The sequence below is a fragment of the Ranitomeya variabilis genome, chromosome 6 (genome assembly GCF_051348905.1).
Source record: "Ranitomeya variabilis isolate aRanVar5 chromosome 6, aRanVar5.hap1, whole genome shotgun sequence".
NCBI lineage: Eukaryota > Metazoa > Chordata > Amphibia > Anura > Dendrobatidae > Ranitomeya > Ranitomeya variabilis.
In genome coordinates this window covers 17,233,765-17,256,162 of record NC_135237.1, presented here as the reverse complement: position 1 = coordinate 17,256,162, position 22,398 = coordinate 17,233,765, and the positions used below count along the sequence as shown (strand labels likewise).

Below are 22,398 nucleotides of genomic sequence, written 5' to 3'. Positions count from 1 at the left end.
AGAGCCGGAAGGTTGAAGCTCAGCTTTATTTAGTTGAGGACAACACCAGGGAGGGGCAGAAGCCGTTAGTAGGCCCTAACCACCATTTTTTTTTTTTAAAACCACATAATGAGAGCCGGAAGGTTGAAGCTCAGCTTTATTTAGTTGAGGACAACACCAGGGAGGGGCAGAAGCCGTTAGTAGGCCCTAACCACCTTTTTTTTTTTAAAACCACATAATGAGAGCCGGAAGGTTGAAGCTCAGCTTTATTTAGTTGAGGACAACACCAGGGAGGGGCAGAAGCCGTTAGTAGGCCCTAACCACCTTTTTTTTTTTTAAAACCACATAATGAGAGCCGGAAGGTTGAAGCTCAGCTTTATTTAGTTGAGGACAACACCAGGGAGGGGCAGAAGCCGTTAGTAGGCCCTAACCACCATTTTTTTTTTTAAAACCACATAATGAGAGCCGGAAGGTTGAAGCTCAGCTTTATTTAGTTGAGGACAACACCAGGGAGGGGCAGAAGCCGTTAGTAGGCCCTAACCACCTTTTTTTTTTTTAAAACCACATAATGAGAGCCGGAAGGTTGAAGCTCAGCTTTATTTAGTTGAGGACAACACCAGGGAGGGGCAGAAGCCGTTAGTAGGCCCTAACCACCTTTTTTTTTTTTAAAACCACATAATGAGAGCCGGAAGGTTGAAGCTCAGCTTTATTTAGTTGAGGACAACACCAGGGAGGGGCAGAAGCCGTTAGTAGGCCCTAACCACCTTTTTTTTTTTTAAAACCACATAATGAGAGCCGGAAGGTTGAAGCTCAGCTTTATTTAGTTGAGGACAACACCAGGGAGGGGCAGAAGCCGTTAGTAGGCCCTAACCACCATTTTTTTTTTTAAAACCACATAATGAGAGCCGGAAGGTTGAAGCTCAGCTTTATTTAGTTGAGGACAACACCAGGGAGGGGCAGAAGCCGTTAGTAGGCCCTAACCACCTTTTTTTTTTTTAAAACCACATAATGAGAGCCGGAAGGTTGAAGCTCAGCTTTATTTAGTTGAGGACAACACCAGGGAGGGGCAGAAGCCGTTAGTAGGCCCTAACCACCATTTTTTTTTTTAAAACCACATAATGAGAGCCGGAAGGTTGAAGCTCAGCTTTATTTAGTTGAGGACAACACCAGGGAGGGGCAGAAGCCGTTAGTAGGCCCTAACCACCTTTTTTTTTTTTAAAACCACATAATGAGAGCCGGAAGGTTGAAGCTCAGCTTTATTTAGTTGAGGACAACACCAGGGAGGGGCAGAAGCCGTTAGTAGGCCCTAACCACCTTTTTTTTTTTTTAAAACCACATAATGAGAGCCGGAAGGTTGAAGCTCAGCTTTATTTAGTTGAGGACAACACCAGGGAGGGGCAGAAGCCGTTAGTAGGCCCTAACCACCTTTTTTTTTTTTAAAACCACATAATGAGAGCCGGAAGGTTGAAGCTCAGCTTTATTTAGTTGAGGACAACACCAGGGAGGGGCAGAAGCCGTTAGTAGGCCCTAACCACCTTTTTTTTTTTTAAAACCACATAATGAGAGCCGGAAGGTTGAAGCTCAGCTTTATTTAGTTGAGGACAACACCAGGGAGGGGCAGAAGCCGTTAGTAGGCCCTAACCACCTTTTTTTTTTTTAAAACCACATAATGAGAGCCGGAAGGTTGAAGCTCAGCTTTATTTAGTTGAGGACAACACCAGGGAGGGGCAGAAGCCGTTAGTAGGCCCTAACCACCATTTTTTTTTTTAAAACCACATAATGAGAGCCGGAAGGTTGAAGCTCAGCTTTATTTAGTTGAGGACAACACCAGGGAGGGGCAGAAGCCGTTAGTAGGCCCTAACCACCTTTTTTTTTTTTAAAACCACATAATGAGAGCCGGAAGGTTGAAGCTCAGCTTTATTTAGTTGAGGACAACACCAGGGAGGGGCAGAAGCCGTTAGTAGGCCCTAACCACCTTTTTTTTTTTTAAAACCACATAATGAGAGCCGGAAGGTTGAAGCTCAGCTTTATTTAGTTGAGGACAACACCAGGGAGGGGCAGAAGCCGTTAGTAGGCCCTAACCACCTTTTTTTTTTTTTAAAACCACATAATGAGAGCCGGAAGGTTGAAGCTCAGCTTTATTTAGTTGAGGACAACACCAGGGAGGGGCACACAGACAGACTCCTTTAGTAGGCCTGAAAAGCCTATTGCATTTTTCAAAATGGTAATTTGGAGCAGAAGGTTGAAGCTCAGCTTTATTTAGTTGAGGGCAACACCAGGGAGGGGCAGAAGCCGTTAGTAGGCCCTAACCAAAGTTGAAGGCCAAATGCAGTTTAATTTCTGATACTATAGGCCGAAAGCCAGAAGGTGGAAGTTCCGATTTAGACAGTGGAGCACAATTTGAATTAGGGACTGCAGACAGACTTAGTAGGCTGTCCCCTGTGGACCATGCATCCACCACATTAACCCATTGCGCCGTAATGGACACGTAATCTTCCGTGGCCATGCCTACAGGTCCATGCGTCTGTTGTCAGGTGCACCTTTGTACTCACAGATTGCCAGAGTGCATGGACAATGCGGTCTTCTACATGCTGGTGGAGGGTTGGGATGGCTTTTCTCGCAAAAGAAGTGTCGACTGGTTAGCTTGTAGCGTGGTACAGCGTAGTCCATCATGGCCTTATTAATAGTAAATAAAATATATAACTAGGCTCTATGAACTTTTAAATAGGTTCCAGGGGTACACGGGCAGCATTGGTGTGGTCAGTGGAGGAGTATTGCAAGTAGGGGCTGCAGACAGGCTATCAAAGGCCTAAAATAACAAACAGTAGGCAGTCATGGCAGTTTTACATCGGTTACATGGATACACAGGCAGGCACTCCAGGCAGCATTGTGGTCAGTGGAGGAGTATTGCAAGTAGGGGCCGCAGACAGGCTATCAAAGGCCTAAAATAACAAACAATAGGCTCATTGCAGTTTTACAGCGGTTACATGGATAGACGGGCAGGCAGCTTGGTGGTGGTGAGTGGAGGAGTATTTAAAGTAGGGACCGCAGACAGGCTTCAAAGGCCTAACATAAGAAAATGGGCTGGCTGTAGGCACTTTATAATTGGTTCCAGGGGTACACGGGCAGCAGTGGTCTGGTCAGTGGAGGAGTATTTAAAGTAGGGACCGCAGACAGGCTTCAAAGGCCTAACATAAGAAAATGGGCTGGCTGTAGGCACTTTATAATTGGTTCCAGGGGTACACGGGCAGCAGTGGTCTGGTCAGTGGAGGAGTATTTAAAGTAGGGACCGCAGACAGGCTATCAAAGGCCTAAAATAACAAACAATAGGCTCATGGCAGTTTTACAGCGGTTACATGGATACACAGGCAGCTTGGTGGTGAGTGGAGGAGTAGTGCAAGGAGTGTCTGTCCCAGTACTCCCAAAATATAAATAGATGTTAATGTCTCGCAAAACAACCAAAACAAAAAAAAAAGGTGGCATACTTAGGTACAGGGGTGGGCTCATCTACTGAGTTTCTGACATTGTAATTTGGCAGTAACTATTTAATGGTGCCAATATAGGACACAGACACAGACTACTTTAAGTTGCATCATAGATGTCTACAAATTTGTATTGTCAGTGCCAGACATTGAATGATGTCAGCGAATAGACTAAAGATTGGTGGAGCTGTGCGACATAATTTTGCACGTGGTAGAGCACATTTTGAGCTGGGGTAGGGGGGAACTCTCTTGAGGCCGGCGGGACCGCCCCAGGGCCCCTCATGTTACAACGGTGTGTCTGACGTTGGGTGCGCACCACCACCGCCAGAGACACTACATTGTACTATGAGGGACCCAGTAGCAATGCCGTCAACCAAAAGCGAGCACACCCACCTCTTCAGACAAACAGCAGTCTCACGGGTGCTTGCGCCAAGTCGCGATACCACGGCCCCGTGTGGGGAGTTTTGCCATTTAGGGAGGTGTAAACATGTCGTATGCTGTACAATCAGCTGCAGCAAATTAGACATTAGAAAAGTAATTCACAGGCAAGAGCTTTTCATAGGAAAGCTAGGTGTCGGCCGGGCAAGGTGGGGCAAAAGATTTCGAAATCCAGTTGTGGTTCATTTTAATGAATGTTAGATCGTCAACATTTTGGGTAGCCAGACGAGTCCTTTTTTCGGTTAATATTGAACCTGCAGCACTGAATACTCTTTCTGATAGGACACTTGCTGCCGGGCAAGCAAGCTCCTGCAATGCATATTCTGCCAATTCTGGCCAGGTGTCTAATTTGGAGGCCCAGTAATCAAATGGGAATGACGGTTGAGGGAGAACATCGATAAGGGATGAAAAATAGTTAGTAACCATACTGGACAAATGTTGTCTCCTGTCACTTTCAATTGATGCAGCAGTACCTGTCCTGTCTGCGGTCATAGCAAAATCACTCCACAACCTGGTCAGAAAACCCCTCTGTCCAACGCCACTTCTGATGTGTGCACCCCTAACACTCCTAGTCTGCTGCCCCCTGGAGCTTGTGTGAGAACGATCACGTGCGCTGTGTGCTGGGAATGCCTGAAGCAAACGGTCAACAAGAGTTGATTGTTTGGTTGCTAATATTAGTTCCAAGTTCTCATGTGGCATAATATTTTGCAATTTGCCTTTATAGCGTGGATCAAGGAGGCAGGCCAACCAGTAATCGTCATCGTTCATCATTTTCGTAATGCGTGTGTCCCTTTTTAGGATACGTAAGGCATAATCCGCCATGTGGGCCAAAGTTCCAGTTGTCAAATCTCCGGTTGTGATTGGTTGAGGGGCAGTTGCAGGCAAATCTACGTCACTTGTGTCCCTCAAAAAACCAGAACCCGGCCGTGACACGCAACCAATTTCCTGTGCCCCCGTGAAAGTTTCCGCATTAAAAATATACTCATCCCCATCATCCTCCTCGTCCTCCACCTCCTCTTCGCCCGCTACCTCGTCCTGTACACTGCCCTGACCAGACAATGGCTGACTGTCATCAAGGCTTCCCTCTTCCTCTGGTGCAGACGCCTGCTCCTTTATGTGCGTCAAACTTTGCATCAGCAGACGCATTAGGGGGATGCTCATGCTTATTACGGCGTTGTCTGCACTAACCAGCCGTGTGCATTCCTCAAAACACTGAAGGACTTGACACATGTCTTGTATCTTCGACCACTGCACACCTGACAACTCCATGTCTGCCATCCTACTGCCTGCCCGTGTATCCTCCCACAAATAAATAACAGCACGCCTCTGTTCGCACAGTCTCTGAAGCATGTGCAGTGTTGAGTTCCACCTTGTTGCAACGTCTATGATTAGGCGATGCTGGGGAAGGTTCAAAGACCGCTGATAGGTCTGCATACGGCTGGCGTGTACAGGCGAACGTCGGATATGTGAGCAAAGTGCACGCACTTTGAGGAGCAGGTCGGAGAACCCAGGATAAGTTTTCAATAAGCACTGCACCACCAGGTTTAAGGTGTGAGCCAGGCAAGGAATGTGTTTCAGTTGGGAAAGGGAGATGGCAGCCATGAAATTCCTTCCGTTATCACTCACTACCTTGCCTGCCTCAAGATCTACTGTGCCCAGCCACGACTGCGTTTCTTGTTGCAAGAACTCGGACAGAACTTCCGCGGTGTGTCTGTTGTCGCCCAAACACTTCATAGCCAATACAGCCTGCTGACGCTTGGCAGTAGCTGGCCCATAATGGGACAACTGGTGTGCAACAGTGTCATCTGCCGATGGAGTGGTTGGCCGACTGCGTTCTGTGGAAGAGCTGTAGCTTCTGCAGGAGGACGAGGAGGAGGAGGAGGGGGTGCGAACGCCTACAGCCAACTGTTTCCTAGACCGTGGGCTAGGCACAACTGTCCCTAAATTGATGTCGCCTGTGGACCCTGCATCCACCACATTCACCCAGTGTGCCGTGATGGACACATAACGTCCCTGGCCATGCCTACTGGTCCATGCATCTGTAGTCAGGTGCACCTTTGTACTCACAGATTGCCTAAGTGCATGGACGATGCGCTGTTTAACATGCTGGTGCAGGGCTGGGATGGCTTTTCTGGAAAAAAAGTGTCGACTAGGTAGCTCGTATCGTGGTTCAGCGTACTCCATCAGGGCTTTAAAAGCTTCGCTTTCAACTAAACGGTAGGGCATCATCTCTAACGAGATTAGTCTAGCTATGTGGGCGTTAAAACCCTGTGTACGCGGATGCGAGGATAAGTACTTCCTTTTTCTAACCAGAGTCTCATGTAGGGTGAGCTGGACTGGAGAGCAGGAGATCGTGGAACTTTCGGGTGTGCCGGTGTACATGGCAGACTGAGAGACGGTTGGAGACGGTATTGTTTCCGCCGGTGCCCTAGATGCAATATTTCCTCCTACTAAACTGGTGATTCCCTGACCCTGACTGCTTTTGGCTGGCAAAGAAACCTGCACAGATACTGCCGGTGGTGCGGAAAATGGTGGCCTTACAGTGACGGAAGGGATGTTGCGTTGCTGACTAGCTTCATTGGCCGAGGGTGCTACAACCTTAAGGGACGTTTGGTAGTTAGTCCAGGCTTGAAAATGCATGGTGGTTAAGTGTCTATGCATGCAACTAGTATTTAGACTTTTCAGATTCTGACCTCTGCTTAAGCTAGTTGAACATTTTTGACAGATGACTTTGCGCTGATCAGTTGGATGTTGTTTAAAAAAATGCCAGACTGCACTCTTCCTAGACTCGGATCCCTTTTCAGGGATTGCAGACTGAGCTTTAACCGGATGGCCACGCTGTCCTCCAACAGGTTTTGGCTTTGACACGCGTTTTGGGCCAGATACGGGCCCGGCAGATGGAACCTGTTGCGATGTTGATGCCTGCTGCGGCCCCTCCTCCACCTCCGCTTCTGAACTACTGCCGCCTGCACCCTGTTCCCCCAATGGCTGCCAATCGGGGTCAATAACTGGGTCATCTATTACCTCCTCTTCGAGCTCGTGTGCAACTTCGTCTGTGTCACTGTGTCGGTCGGTGGTATAGCGTTCGTGGCGGGGCAACATAGTCTCATCAGGGTCTGATTGTGGATCTGTACCCTGAGAGGGCAATGTGGTGGTCTGAGTCAAAGGAGCAGCATAGTACTCTGGCTGTGGCTGTGCATCAGTGCACTCCATGTCAGAATCTACTTGTAATGGGCATGGCCTGTTAAATGTTTCACTTTCTAAGCCAGGGACGGTATGTGTAAAGAGCTCCATGGAGTGACCCGTTGTGTCGCCTGCTGCATCCTTCTCTCTTGTTGTAGTTTTTGCTGAGGAGGACAAGGAAGCGACTTGTCCCTGACCGTGAACATCCACAAGCGACGCGCTGCTTTTACATTTACCAGTTTCGGAAGAGGAGGCAAAAGAGCTAGAGGCTGAGTCTGCAATGTAAGCCAAAACTTGCTGTTGCTGCTCAGCCTTTAAAAGCGGTTTTCCTACTCCCAGAAAAGAGAGCGTTCGAGGCCTTGTGTAGCCTGACGACGAAACTGGCTCCACAGCTCCAGACTTAGGTGGAATATTTTTATCCCCACGACCACCTGATGCTCCACTACCACTACCATCATTACCAGCTGACAATGAACGCCCACGACGACCTCTTGCACCAGACTTCCTCATTGTTTAAAAATCGTAACCAAACTAACTTTATTTGTTGCTGTCAAACAACTTACACGGTGAGCTATAACTTCAGTATGATTTCAATATCCCTTAACAGGTTGGTGAGACCACAAGGAAAATCAGGCACAATGTTACACACTCTGTTTTCTGTGACACCAAATCACAGAGATGACACACACGCAGGACTGTCACTCAAGCACTAATGTCAATATTAATCTCCCACCTAATTTATTTATTTTTTTTTCTCTGTGAGACTTTAGAAACCAAATAATATTTAAAAAAAAAACAAAAAAACAAGGCTTTCTATGGCCCACTGAATGAGAGATGGCACGCACAGGAGTGGCACACAAGCCCTGACTGAGGCCAATATTTTTCTCCCACTGATTGATGTAGTGTTTTTGTGTTGAGGTTGATTTTAAAACACAAATGAAGGAAAAAAATAAAAAGGCTTTCTATGGCCCACAATTAGAGAGAGAGGTGGCACACCCAGGAGTCAAGACTGGCACACAAGCTGAAATGGCAATATTACTCTCCCACTGTTTTTTTATGTATTTTTTTTTTATTTTCAGGGAGACTTTAGAAACCAAATAATATTTAAAAAAAAAAAAAAAAACAAGGCTTTCTATGGCCCACTGAATGAGAGGGACAGAGGTGGCACACCCAGGAGTCAAGACTGGCACACAAGCTGAAATGGCAATATTACTCTCCCACTGTTTTTTTATGTATTTTTTTTTTTTATTTTCAGGGAGACTTTAGAAACCAAATAATATTAAAAAAACCAAAAAATAAATAGGCTTTCTATGGCCCACTGAATGAAAGGGAGAGAGGTGGCACACCCAGGAGTCAAGACTGGCACACAAGCTGAAAGGGCAATATTACTCTCCCACTGTTTTTTTATGTATTTTTTTTTTTTATTTTCAGGGAGACTTTAGAAACCAAATAATATTAAAAAAACCAAAAAATAAATAGGCTTTCTATGGCCCACAATTAGAGAGAGAGGTGGCACACCCAGGAGTCAAGACTGGCACACAAGCTGAAATGGCAATATTACTCTCCCACTGTTTTTTTATGTTTTTTTTTTTTATTTTCAGGGAGACTTTAGAAACCAAATAATATTAAAAAAAAAACAAAAAAACAAGGCTTTCTATGGCCCACTGAATGAGAGGGAGAGAGGTGGCACACCCAGGAGTCAAGACTGGCACACAAGCTGAAATGGCAATATTACTCTCCCACTGTTTTTTTATGTATTTTTTTTTTTTATTTTCAGGGAGACTTTAGAAACCAAATAATATTAAAAAAACCAAAAAATAAATAGGCTTTCTATGGCCCACTGAATGAAAGGGAGAGAGGTGGCACACCCAGGAGTCAAGACTGGCACACAAGCTGAAAGGGCAATATTACTCTCCCACTGTTTTTTTATGTATTTTTTTTTTTTATTTTCAGGGAGACTTTAGAAACCAAATAATATTAAAAAAACCAAAAAATAAATAGGCTTTCTATGGCCCACAATTAGAGAGAGAGGTGGCACACCCAGGAGTCAAGACTGGCACACAAGCTGAAATGGCAATATTACTCTCCCACTGTTTTTTTATGTTTTTTTTTTTTATTTTCAGGGAGACTTTAGAAACCAAATAATATTAAAAAAAAAACAAAAAAACAAGGCTTTCTATGGCCCACTGAATGAGAGGGAGAGAGGTGGCACACCCAGGAGTCAAGACTGGCACACAAGCTGAAATGGCAATATTACTCTCCCACTGTTTTTTTATGTATTTTTTTTTTTTATTTTCAGGGAGACTTTAGAAACCAAATAATATTAAAAAAACCAAAAAATAAATAGGCTTTCTATGGCCCACTGAATGAAAGGGAGAGAGGTGGCACACCCAGGAGTCAAGACTGGCACACAAGCTGAAAGGGCAATATTACTCTCCCACTGTTTTTTTATGTATTTTTTTTTTTTATTTTCAGGGAGACTTTAGAAACCAAATAATATTAAAAAAACCAAAAAATAAATAGGCTTTCTATGGCCCACAATTAGAGAGAGAGGTGGCACACCCAGGAGTCAAGACTGGCACACAAGCTGAAATGGCAATATTACTCTCCCACTGTTTTTTTATGTTTTTTTTTTTTATTTTCAGGGAGACTTTAGAAACCAAATAATATTTAAAAAAAAACAAAAAAACAAGGCTTTCTATGGCCCACTGAATGAGAGGGAGAGAGGTGGCACACCCAGGAGTCAAGACTGGCACACAAGCTGAAATGGCAATATTACTCTCCCACTGTTTTTTTATGTATTTTTTTTTTTTATTTTCAGGGAGACTTTAGAAACCAAATAATATTAAAAAAACCAAAAAATAAATAGGCTTTCTATGGCCCACTGAATGAAAGGGAGAGAGGTGGCACACCCAGGAGTCAAGACTGGCACACAAGCTGAAAGGGCAATATTACTCTCCCACTGTTTTTTTATGTATTTTTTTTTTTTATTTTCAGGGAGACTTTAGAAACCAAATAATATTAAAAAAACCAAAAAATAAATAGGCTTTCTATGGCCCACAATTAGAGAGAGAGGTGGCACACCCAGGAGTCAAGACTGGCACACAAGCTGAAATGGCAATATTACTCTCCCACTGTTTTTTTATGTTTTTTTTTTTTATTTTCAGGGAGACTTTAGAAACCAAATAATATTAAAAAAAAAACAAAAAAACAAGGCTTTCTATGGCCCACTGAATGAGAGGGAGAGAGGTGGCACACCCAGGAGTCAAGACTGGCACACAAGCTGAAATGGCAATATTACTCTCCCACTGTTTTTTTATGTATTTTTTTTTTTTATTTTCAGGGAGACTTTAGAAACCAAATAATATTAAAAAAACCAAAAAATAAATAGGCTTTCTATGGCCCACTGAATGAAAGGGAGAGAGGTGGCACACCCAGGAGTCAAGACTGGCACACAAGCTGAAAGGGCAATATTACTCTCCCACTGTTTTTTTATGTTTTTTTTTTTTTTTCAGGGAGACTTTAGAAACCAAATAATATTAAAAAAAAAAAAAAAAAAAAAAAATAGGCTTGCTATAGCCCACTGAATGAGAGATAGCACACACAGCAGTGGCACACAAGCCCTGACTGAGGCCAATATTTTTCTCCCACTGATTGATGTAGTGTTTTTGTGTTGAGGTAGATTTTAGAACACAAATCACGGAAAAAATAAATAGGCTTTCTATGGCCCACTGAATGAAAGGGAGAGAGGTGGCACACCCAGGAGTCAAGACTGGCACACAAGCTGAAAGGGCAATATTACTCTCCCACTGTTTTTTTATGTATTTTTTGTTTTTTCAGGGAGACTTTAGAAACCCAATAATATTTAAAAAAAAAAATAAATAGGCTTTCTATGGCCCACTGAATGAGAGGGAGAGAGGTGGCACACCCAGGAGTCAAGACTGGCACACAAGCTGAAAGGGCAATATTATTCTCCCACTGTTTTTTTAGGTTTTTTTTTTTTTTTTCAGGGAGAATTAGAAACCAAATAATATTAAAAAAAAAAAAAAAAAAATAGGCTTGCTATAGCCCACTGAATGAGAGATAGCACACACAGCAGTGGCACACAAGCCCTGACTGAGGCCAATATTTTTCTCCCACTGATTGATGTACTGTTTTTGTGTTGAGGTAGATTTTAGAACACAAATCACGGAAAAAATAAATAGGCTTTCTATGGCCCACTCAGTGAGAGATGGCACACACAGGGATGGCACTGTAGCAGAAATGCCAATCTTAATCTCCCACAAAAAAAAAAAACAAAAAAAAAAAAAAAACTGTCCTACAATTACTATCTCCCTGCAGTAATGTAAGCCAGGTATGGCAGGCAGCAATAGGAGTGGACTGATGCACAAATTAAATAAAAAGTGTGGACAAACAAAAAAGATAGCTGTGCAGAAAGGAACAAGAGGATATGTGCTTTGAAAAAAGCAGTTGGTTTCCACAGTGGCGTACACACAGCAATACAGCTATCACGGAGCCTTCTAGGGCAGCCCAATGAGCTACAGCGCTGAGGGGAAAAAAAAAAAAAAATAGCTTCCACAGTCCCTGCACACCGAAGGTGGTGTTGGACAGTGGAAATCGCTGCAGCACAAGCGGTTTGGTGGTTAGTGGACCCTGCCTAACGCTATCCCTGCTTCTGATGAAGCGGCAGCAACCTGTCCCTAAGCTCAGATCAGCAGCAGTAAGATGGCGGTCGGCGGGAACGCCCCTTTATAGCCCCTGTGACGCCGCAGACAGCAAGCCAATCACTGCAATGCCCTTCTCTAAGATGGTGGGGACCAGGATCTATGTCATCACGCTGCCCACACTCTGCGTTCACCTTCATTGGCTGAGAAATGGCGCTTTTCGCGTCATTGAAACGCGACTTTGGCGCGAAAGTCGCGTACCGCATGGCCGACAAGCACAGGGGTCGGATCGGGTTTCATGAGACGCCGACTTAGCCAAAAGTCGGCGACTTTTGAAAATGATCGACCCGTTTCGCTCAACCCTAGTGGCGCCATGAATGTCTGACCATCTAAGGCTTGTAACAAGCATTGTATGGTGACTTGTATATAATTGTATTATATGTGCACTGTATGGTGGTATTATATGAGCTCTGTATAGTGGTATTATACGGGCCCTCTATGACTGTATCATATGAGCACTGTATAGCAGTATGATATGAGCACTTTACAGCATTATGATATGGCCACTGTGTGGCGGTATTATATGGGCACGCTATCGCAGTATGATATGAACACTGTATGGCGGTATTATATGAGCTCTGTATAGTGGTATTGTACGGGCCCTCTATGACTGTATCATATGAGCACTGTATAGCTGTATGGTATGAGCACTGTATGGTGGTATTATATGAGAACTGTATGGTGGCATTATATGGGCCCTGTATGGTGGTATCATATGAGCACTGTATGGCAGTATATGACCACTGTATGGCGGTATCATATGAGCACTGTATAGCATTATGATATGGCCACTGTGTGGCGGTATTATATGCGCTCGCTATCGCAGTATGATATGAACACTGTATGGCGGAATTATATGAGCACTGGTAGTATTACATGAACACTGTATGGCGGTATCATATAAGCACTGTATGGCGGTATTATATGGGCACTCTATGGCAGTATCATATGAGCACTCTATAGCGATAACATATGGGCAGTGTATGACAGTATCATATGAGCACTGTGCGGAAGTATGATATGAGCATTGTATGGTGGTATTATATGGGTAACGTATAGCGGTAACATATGGGCACTGTATGGCACTATGATATGAGCACTGTAGGGTGGTATTATTTGAGCACTCTATGGCAGTATTATATGAGAACTGTATAGCAGTAACATAGAATCATAGAATGGTAGAGTTGGAAGGGACCTCCTGGGTCATCTGGTCCAACCCCCTGCTCACAGCAGGATTCACTAATTCATCCCAGACAGATGTCTGTCCAGCCTCTGTTTGAAGACTTCCATTGAAGGAGAACTCGCCATCTCTCGTGGCCGCCTGTTCCACTCATTGATCACCCTAACTGTCAAAAAGTTTTTTCTAATATCTAATCTGTCTCCTCCCATTCAGTTTCATCCCATTGCTTCTAGTCTTTCCTTGTGCAAATGAGAATAAAGATGATCTTTCTACAATGTGACAGCCCTTGAGATATTTGTAGACAGCTATTAAGTCTCCGCTCAGTCTTCTTTTTTGCAGCTAAACATTCCCAGATCCTGTAACCGTTCCTCATAGGACATGGTTTGCAGACCGGTCACTATTCTGGTCGCTCTTCTCTGAACTTGCTCCACTTTGTTGATGTCTTTTTTTAAAATGTGCCCAAAACTGGACCCAGTATTCCAGATGAGGTCTGACCAAGGAGGAGTAGAGGGCAATAATGACTTCATGTGATCTAGACTGTATGCTTCTGTTAATACATCCCAGAATTGCATTTGCCCTTTGTGCTGCTGCATCACACTGTTGACTCATGTTCAGTCTGTGATCTATTAGTATACCCAAGTCTTTTTCACATGTGCTGTTACTTAGCCCTATTCCTCCCATTCTGTTTATGCTTTTTTCATTTTTATTGCCCAGATGTAGTACTTTGCATTTTTCCCTGTTAAAAATCATTCTGTTAGTTTCTGCCCACTGCTCCAGTTTATTTATATCTTTTTGAATCCTCGCTCTCTGTTCTCTAGTTTTAGCTATTTGTGATGAGCGAATATACTCGTTACTCGAGATTTCCCGAGCACGCTCGGGTGACCTCCGAGTATTTTTTAATGCTCAGAGATTTAGTCTTCCTCATCGCAGCTGAATGATTTACATCTCTTAGCCAGCATAAGTACATGTGGGGGTTCCCTAGCAACCAGGCAACCCCCACATGTACTTATGCTGGCCAACAGATGTAAATCATCCAGCTGCGGCGATGAAAACTAAATCTCCGAGCACTAAAAAATACTTGAAGGGTCACCCGAGCGTGCTCAGGAAATCTCGAGTAACGAGTATATTTGCTCATCACTATTAGCTATCCCTCCTAGCTTTGTGTCATCAGCAAATTTAATCAGTTTACCCTCAATTCCTTCATCTAAATCATTGATAAAGATGTTGAACAATACAGGGCCCAGGACAGAGCCTTATGGTACCCCACTTAAGACATTCTTCCAACTGGATGTGCAGCCATTTACGACCACTCTTTGTGTCCGATCACTAAGCCAGTTATGAGTCCACCTAACAGTTGCCTTGTCCATTCCATACTTAGTCATTTTTTCAATAAGGATTGTGTGAGATACTTTGTCAAATGCTTTGCTGAAGTCAAGATATAATACACTGCTCAAAAAAATAAAGGGAACACTTAAACAACAGATTATAACTCCAAGTAAATCAAACTTCTGTGAAATCAAACTGTCTACTTAGGAAGCAACACTGATTGACAATCAATTTCACATGCTCTTGTGCAAATGGAATAGACAACAGATGGAAATTATTGGCAATTATCAAGACCCCCTCAATAAAGGAGTGGTTCTGCAGGTGGGGACCACAGACCACATCTCAGCACCAATGCTTTCTGGCTGATGTTTTGGTCACTTTTGAATGTTGGTTGTGCTTTCACACTCGTGGTAGCATGAGACGGACTCTACAACCCACTCAAGTGGCTCCGGTAGTGCAGCTCATCCAGGATGGCACATCAATGTGAGCTGTGGCAGGAAGGTTTGCTGTGTCTGTCAGCGTAGTGTCCAGAGGCTGGAGGCGCTACCAGGAGACAGGCCAGTACACCAGGAGACGTGGAGGGGGCCATAGGAGGGCAACAACCCAGCAGCAGGACCGCTACCTCCACTTTTGTGCAAGGAGGAACAGGAGGAGCACTGCCAGAGCCCTGCAAAATGACCTCCAGCAGGCCACAAATATGCATGTGTGTGCACAAATGGTTAGAAACCGACTCCATGAGGATGGTCTGAGTGCTCGACGTCCACAGATGGGGGTTGTGCTCACAGTCCAACACCGTGCAGGATGCTTGGCATTTACCACAGAACACCAGGATTGGAAAATTTGCCACTGGCGCCCTGTGCTCTTCACAGATGAAAGCAGGTTCATACTGAGCACATGTGACAGACGTGACAGAGTCTGGAGACGCCGTGGAGAGCGATCAGCTGCCTGCAACATCCTTCAGCATGACCGGTGTTATGATCTGGTGACCTTGGAGCCGCATGAAACTTTCTCTGGAGTTGGTGGAACCTGTACTGACCGCAATCCTGAACTAACACCGCAACTAGAAGTAGCCGTGGGGTGTGCCTAACACTTCCTAGACACCTCGACACAGCCGGAGGACTAAATACCCCTATAGATGGAAATGGGAATGCTATCTTGCCTCAGAGCAGACCCCCAAAGGATAGGCAGCCCCCCACGAATAATGACTGTGAGTAGGAGAAGAATAGACACACGCAGGTAGAAAACAGGATTTAGCAAAAGAGGCCACTCTAGCTAAATAGGAAAGGATAGGACAGATTACTAGGTGGTCAGTATTAAAACCCTTCCAAAAATATCCACAGCAGATAATACAAAAAGTTCCACAATCTAACTAAAGACATGGAATGTATAGCTGCCACTCCAGAGAATCCAGCAAGACTGAGAAAATACTGACACAATCTAAGCTGGACAAGAAAACACAAAGAATAGCACTGAATTGTGAAGCACACAACATGTGTGCCACAGGGAAGAAAAAACCAGACACTTATCTTTGCTGATTTGGCAGAAAGGCAGGAGGAACCAGGCAGAGGTCCTACACCTCCCAACAACAATTGAGAACTGGCAAGGACTAATGAATCCTGCATGCCTAAATACCCCAGTTAGAACTGCAATCAGCAGATACACCTGACCAGGACTGCAACTCAGGGGCAACTGCATTACCACCTACAACCACCGGAGGGAGCCCAAAAGCAGAATTCACAACAGACCGGTTTGGCAGTGGGTCAGTAATGGTGTGGGGTGGCATTTCTTTGGAGGGCCGCACAGCCCTCCATGTGCTCGCCAGAGGTAGCCAGACCCATTGTGAGACCATATGCTGGTGCGGTTGGCCCTGGGCTCTTCCTGATGCAGGACAATGCCAGACCTCGTGGCTGGAGTGTGTCAGCAGTTCCTGCAAGATGAAGGCATTGAAGCTATGGACTGGCCGCCCGTTCCCCAGACCTGAATCCGAATGAACACATCTGGGACATCATGTCTCGCTCCATCCACCAACGTCACGTTGCACCAGACTGTCCAGGAGTTGGCGGATGCTTCAGTCCAGGTCTGGGAGGAGATCCCTCAGGAGACCATCCGCCGCCTCATCAGGAGCATGCCCAGGCATTATATGGAGGTTATACAGGCACGTGGAGGCCACACACACTACTGAGCATGAGTTCCTTGTTTTGAGGCATTTCCACTGAAGTTGGATCAGCCTGTAATTTGATTTTCCATTTTGATTATCGTTCCAAATCCATGCCTCCATTGGTTAATAAATTTGTTTTCCATTGATGATTTTTGTGTGATTTTATTGTCAGCACATTCAACTTTGTACAGAACAAAGTATTCAATGAGAATATTTCATTCATTCAGATCTAGGATGTGTTATTTGAGTGTTCCCTTTATTTTTTTGAGCAGTGTATATCTACAGCATTTCCCTGATCCACCCAGTCAGTGATTTTGTCATAGAAGGAAATTAAGTTAGTCTGACATGACTTATTAGTTAGGGTTACATGAGCACTGTATGGCAGCATTTCCTTTGAGACAGTGTTATATGCTGTATGGTATGTTAATATTACCCTGTAGCGCTTTGGAAACACTATATAGCATTATTATTTAGAATTGTAGGAACATTTTCCTTGGCCCACATATGGCACAGTATCTGAGCACGATAACAAATGGCACTTTTACGGGTTATGGGTTCCAGTCTCACCTGGTCTCTGGAGCATAAGGGCCCATACGAGGACAATGGTATTATGGCCAATAATAGTTGAGGACTTGTTGATGATTTTGCATTGATATCCACAAGCTTCAAGTTTAACCACTAAATCCAGAAATCGATTGGGCTGTGTCTTGTATCCCGGCTGCTGACGGCTCCCACAAGCTTCGGGAATCATTATGGGGTGCTGAATTGGTGAGTCTTTCTGCTCCATATTTATTCAAGAAAATCTACCTCGTCAAACTGGATGACAACTAATGGCAGCCACGTGGCCATATTAATCCAGCAGGCAGACACTGCTCCTCCAGAAAGGAATAGTTAATTCCCATATTTGTTGGGATCACGGGCCACACCAATCATTTATTATGTGAAGTTATCCTACATCCAGCAGGAAACAGGATCCACAGGAAGGAAGCGCTAAAGATTAATTTTAGAGCCCAGTCATGTTCTCACATAGTTCAAAAAAGTCACAGCGGCCGTGTAGAGCGCACACGGCGCATGTTATCAGAACCAACGAGTCCACACTAATCACTATATACAGGATCATGTGTACCGACAAGTGGTATGGGGTCATGTAAGGGATAAGCTACATGTACATAGGGGCAGTATTATAGTAGTTATATTCTTATATTCTTGTACATAGGGGGCAGTATTATAGGAGTTATATTCTTGTACATAGGAGCAGTATTATAGTAGTTATATTCTTGTACATAGGAGCAGTATTATAGTAGATATATTCTTGTATTAAGGGGGCAGTATTATAGTAGTTATATTCTTGTACATAGGGGCAGTATTATAGTAGTTATATTCTTGTACATAGGAGCAGTATTATAGTAGCTATATTCTTGTACATAGGAGCAGTATTATAGTAGTTATATTCTTGTACATAGGAGCAGTATTATAGTAGATATATTCTTGTATTAAGGGGGCAGTATTATAGTAGTTATATTCTTGTACATAGGGGCAGTATTATAGTAGTTATATTCTTGTACATAGGAGCAGTATTATAGTAGCTATATTCTTGTACATAGGGGACAGTATTATAGTAGTTATATTCTTGTACATAGGGGTCAGTATTATAGTAGTTCTATTCTTGTACATAGGGGCGGTATTATAGTAGTTATATTCTTGTACATAGGGGACAGTATTATAGTAGTTATATTCTTGTACATAGGGGACAGTATTATAGTAGTTATAGTCTTGTACATAGGGGTCAGTATTATAGTAGTTATATTCTTGTACATAGGAGCAGTATTGTAGTAGCTATATTCTTGTACATAGGAGCAGTATTATAGTAGTTATATTCTTGTACATAGGAGCAGTATTATAGTAGTTACATTCTTGTATATAGGGGCAGTATTATAGTAGTTATATTCTTGTATTAAGGGGGCAGTATTATAGTAGCTAGATTCTTGTACATAGGGGACAATATTATAGTAGTTATATTCTTGTACATAGGGGACAGTATTATAGTAGTTATATTCTTGTACATAGGGGTCAGTATTATAGTAGTTATATTCTTGTACATAGGGGCGGTATTATAGTAGTTATATTCTTGTACATAGGAGCATTATTATAGTAGTTATATTCATGTACATAGGGGCAGTATTATAGTAGTTATATTCTGGTACATAGGGGCAGTATTATTGTAGTTATATTCTGGTACATAGGGGCAGTATTATTGTAGTTATATTCTTGTACATAGGGCAGTAGTATAGTAGTTATATTCTTGTATATAGGGGCAGTAATATAGTAGTTATATTCATGTACATAGGAGCAGTATTATAGTAGTTATATTCCTGTACATAGGGGCAGTATTATAGTAGTTATATTCTTGTACATAGGGGCAGTATTATAGTAGTTATATTCTTGTACATAGGGGGTAGTATTATAGTAGTTATATTCTGGTACATAGGGGCAGTATTATAGTAGTTATATTCTTGTACATAGGGGCAGTATTATAGTAGTTATATTCTTGTACATAGGGAAGTAGTATAGTAGTTATATTCTTGTACATAGGAGCAGCATTATAGTAGTTATATTCTTGTACATATGGGCAGTATTATAGTAGTTATATTCTTGTACATAGGGGGTAGTATTATAGTAGTTATATTCTTGTACATAGGAGCAGCATTATAGTAGTTATATTCTTGTACATAGGGGCAGTAATATAGTAGTTATATTCTTGTACATAGGAGCAGTATTATAGTAGTTATATTCTTGTACATAGGGGGTAGTATTATAGTAGTTATATTCTTGTACATAGGAGCAGCATTATAGTAGTTATATTCTTGTACATAGGGGCAGTAATATAGTAGTTATATTCTTGTACATAGGAGCAGCATTATAGTAGTTATATTCTTGTACATAGGGGCAGTATTATAGTAGTTATATTCTTGTATATAGGAGCAGTATTATAGTAGTTATATTCTTGTACATAGGAGCAGTATTATAGTAGTTATATTCTTGTACATAGGAGCAGCATTATAGTAGTTATATTCTTGTACATAGGAGCAGTATTATAGTAGTTATATTCTTGTACATAGTGGCAGTATTATAGTAGTTATATTCTTGTACATAGGGTCAGTATTATAGTAGTTATATTCTTGTACATAGGGTCAGTATTATAGTAGTTATATTCTTGTACATAGGAGCAGTATTATAGTAGTTATATTCTTGTACATAGGGGGCAGTATTATTGTAGTTATATTCTTGTACATAGGGGCAGGATTATAGTAGTTATATTCTTGTACATAGGGGCAGTATTATAGTAGTTATATTACACATGGTGGGAATATATTTTTCTAGTGCCGCCCTTTTCCCCTGTACAGTTAGTAATGTGTTTTTTTATCATTTATATTCTAATTTTGCAGGAGTTATAAGACGCGATTTAATAGTGTCTCTCAGACTGATCAACTTGTTGCAACCTGGAAGAAGAAGCGGAAGGAATCCAGTAACACTGACAGTGCGGGGCCGCTGGGGACGCTCCGGTAATGGTCTGATTCTCTGTGGCAGCCATATCATGTTATTCTTGCCCATCCTTCATTATCTTCTTTGATTTCCAGGTTCTCGGTGTTCGGCCTGGGTTCTCGAGCATACCCACATTTTTGTGCCTTTGGACACGCTGTAGACACCCGACTAGAGGAGTTGGGGGGAGAACGTATCTTGGAGATTGGGGAGGGCGATGAGCTCTGCGGGCAGGAGGACTCTTTCCGGGCTTGGGCCAAGGCTGTGTTCAAGGTGAGATATGATTTAATATGACTCTCATGCCATTATACCATTGTGCCCCCGGCCACCAGTATGCCTGTGACTATTTAGGTTTACAACTTCAGGAATCTTTGGGTAAAAGAAAAAAAAAAAAAAGATCACTAATAAATGGATTGTTTCACAGCAGGATGTAAAGCAACATGTTGTTTTTATTAGTCCAGCGTGTAGCGTGTTGTACTGACATCTGGTGGACAGAATATATACTGCAGTATACTGCTGTGCATTTTATATGGAAAATGTCATGAAGCTATTAAATGACATAAAAGGAAAGAAACCTTGTGACTTGCCTAATTCCAGTCTGGTTCTCACAGATAATCTGAGGGTGAGGATGGAAGCCATTAATCACCTAGACTCACACCACCCATCCTTATCTACCAGAAGATAACGCCGACAATGGTCATTAGTCCTCGCCCTGTTCTCCATCACTTTCCTCTTGGGTCAGGATGGGGTGGAGATAAAAAGTGACATCTGAAAATATAAAAAAACCAAAAAGGATTTAAAGCTGTATAATACTGTCCAGCAACTGTGCTGCAACCACCTCCAGAGCTGCATTCACAATTCTGCTGGCTGGTATTTGGCGCCTGTCTTCAGTTTCTCTCCATCAGCTATGTCTTTACCATACTTTCCATATGCGCTCCCACAGGGAAGCAGCAGAATTGTGATTGCAGCTCTGGTTGATGGCAGAGTAGATCAGTATCATTATTTGCGTCCATTTCTTACACTCCTGACGGTGGCTGAGTGTCGGATCGGCCGGTGCGGTGCGTGCGCCCAGGTCTCGCCTGTGACATGACAGTTTCCTCCTGGCATCGTATTAGGGAGGGTCTGTCCTGGACTTAGCTGGATAAACACTGCAGCCCCTCTATCACAATCGCTTTCCTTCCCTGCTGCTGAGAGGGGGAAATGGAGAGCGATAAGGAGGGAGGGACCCGCATGGAGCCACCATTGTCCTACACTGCCACAACCACCAACACGGGGACATTAACCAATTCCCTGCAGCAGGAAATTTTCTGGGTGAAATTAGTATTGAACACGTCATCAATTTTCAAAGTAAATCTATTTCTAAAGGTGCTATTGCCATGAAATTCTCAGCAGATGTCGGTAACAACCCATCCAATCCACACAGGTAAAGAAATCACCATAGATGTCCATAAGTTATGTGTAATAATGAGAAATGACGCAGGGAAAAAGGACTAAACGCATTTCTGAAATGTAATGATACGTCGTATAAAAGCCTTTGTTGGTGATGAAGCTTCAGGATGCCTGCTGTGTGGAGAAACTAGTCGCAGGCATTGCTCAGGTGGGATTTTGTCCCATTCTTCCGCACAAACACTCGTCACATTTTGAAGCTTCCGTGGCTCCTTCTATGAACTCTGAGCTTTAGTTCCTTCCATACATTTTCTATAGGATTCAGGTCCGGTGATCGGCTCGGCCGTTCTAGCCACTTTATTTTCTTTCTCTGAAACCAATGTAGTTTCCTTGGCTGTGTGTTTGGGATCATTGTCTTGCTGAAATGTCCTCCCTGGTTTCATCTTCATCATCCTGATAGATGGCAGAGATTTTTCTATGAAGAAAGTCTGTTCATTTGTGCATTGAGGCAATGGAGGTTCTGTGGTGAGAGTGCATACAGGCCATGGAGGTTGCGTGGTGAGCGTGCATACAGGCCATGGAGGTTGTGTGTATTACTCTTGGACAACACTTCTAATAATTCTTTTCACTCCTTTGTCTGAAATCTTGTGCGTAGCACCTAGTCGTGGCCGGTTTATGGTGAAATTCTGTTCTTTCCACTTCCAGATTATGACCCCAACAGTGCTCATTGGAAGCTTCAGTAGATTAGAAATTCTTCTGTATGCAATACCATCAGTATGTTTTGCAACAATAAGGTTGTGAAGGTCTTGAGACACTCATTGTTTTTACCGATCATGAGATGTTTCTTGTTTGGTCTATTGGGGTAATGAAACCCCATTTTATAGGCCATCAGTTGAACCAGCTGATATTATTTATCACAAAGTGGCAGGATTGCCTTCTAAGTACTGATAAATTTCAGCAGGTGTTACAACTTTCCATGGCTATCTGCAACTTTCTTTCGTC

General features: G+C 43.2%; 1 protein-coding gene across 3 annotated transcripts in view; it reads left to right on the top strand.

Annotated features, from left to right (window-relative positions):
* The window catches only part of NOS3 (nitric oxide synthase 3), a 75,418-nt gene that overhangs the window by 40,473 nt on the left and 12,547 nt on the right, over positions 1-22,398 (top strand). For all 3 annotated transcript variants that reach the window (XM_077267964.1, XM_077267963.1, XM_077267962.1), the window contains exons 15-16: positions 19,917-20,033; positions 20,109-20,283. In XM_077267964.1, coding sequence (XP_077124079.1) covers positions 19,917-20,033; positions 20,109-20,283 — 292 coding nt within the window. The remainder of the gene's footprint in view (positions 1-19,916; positions 20,034-20,108; positions 20,284-22,398) is intronic.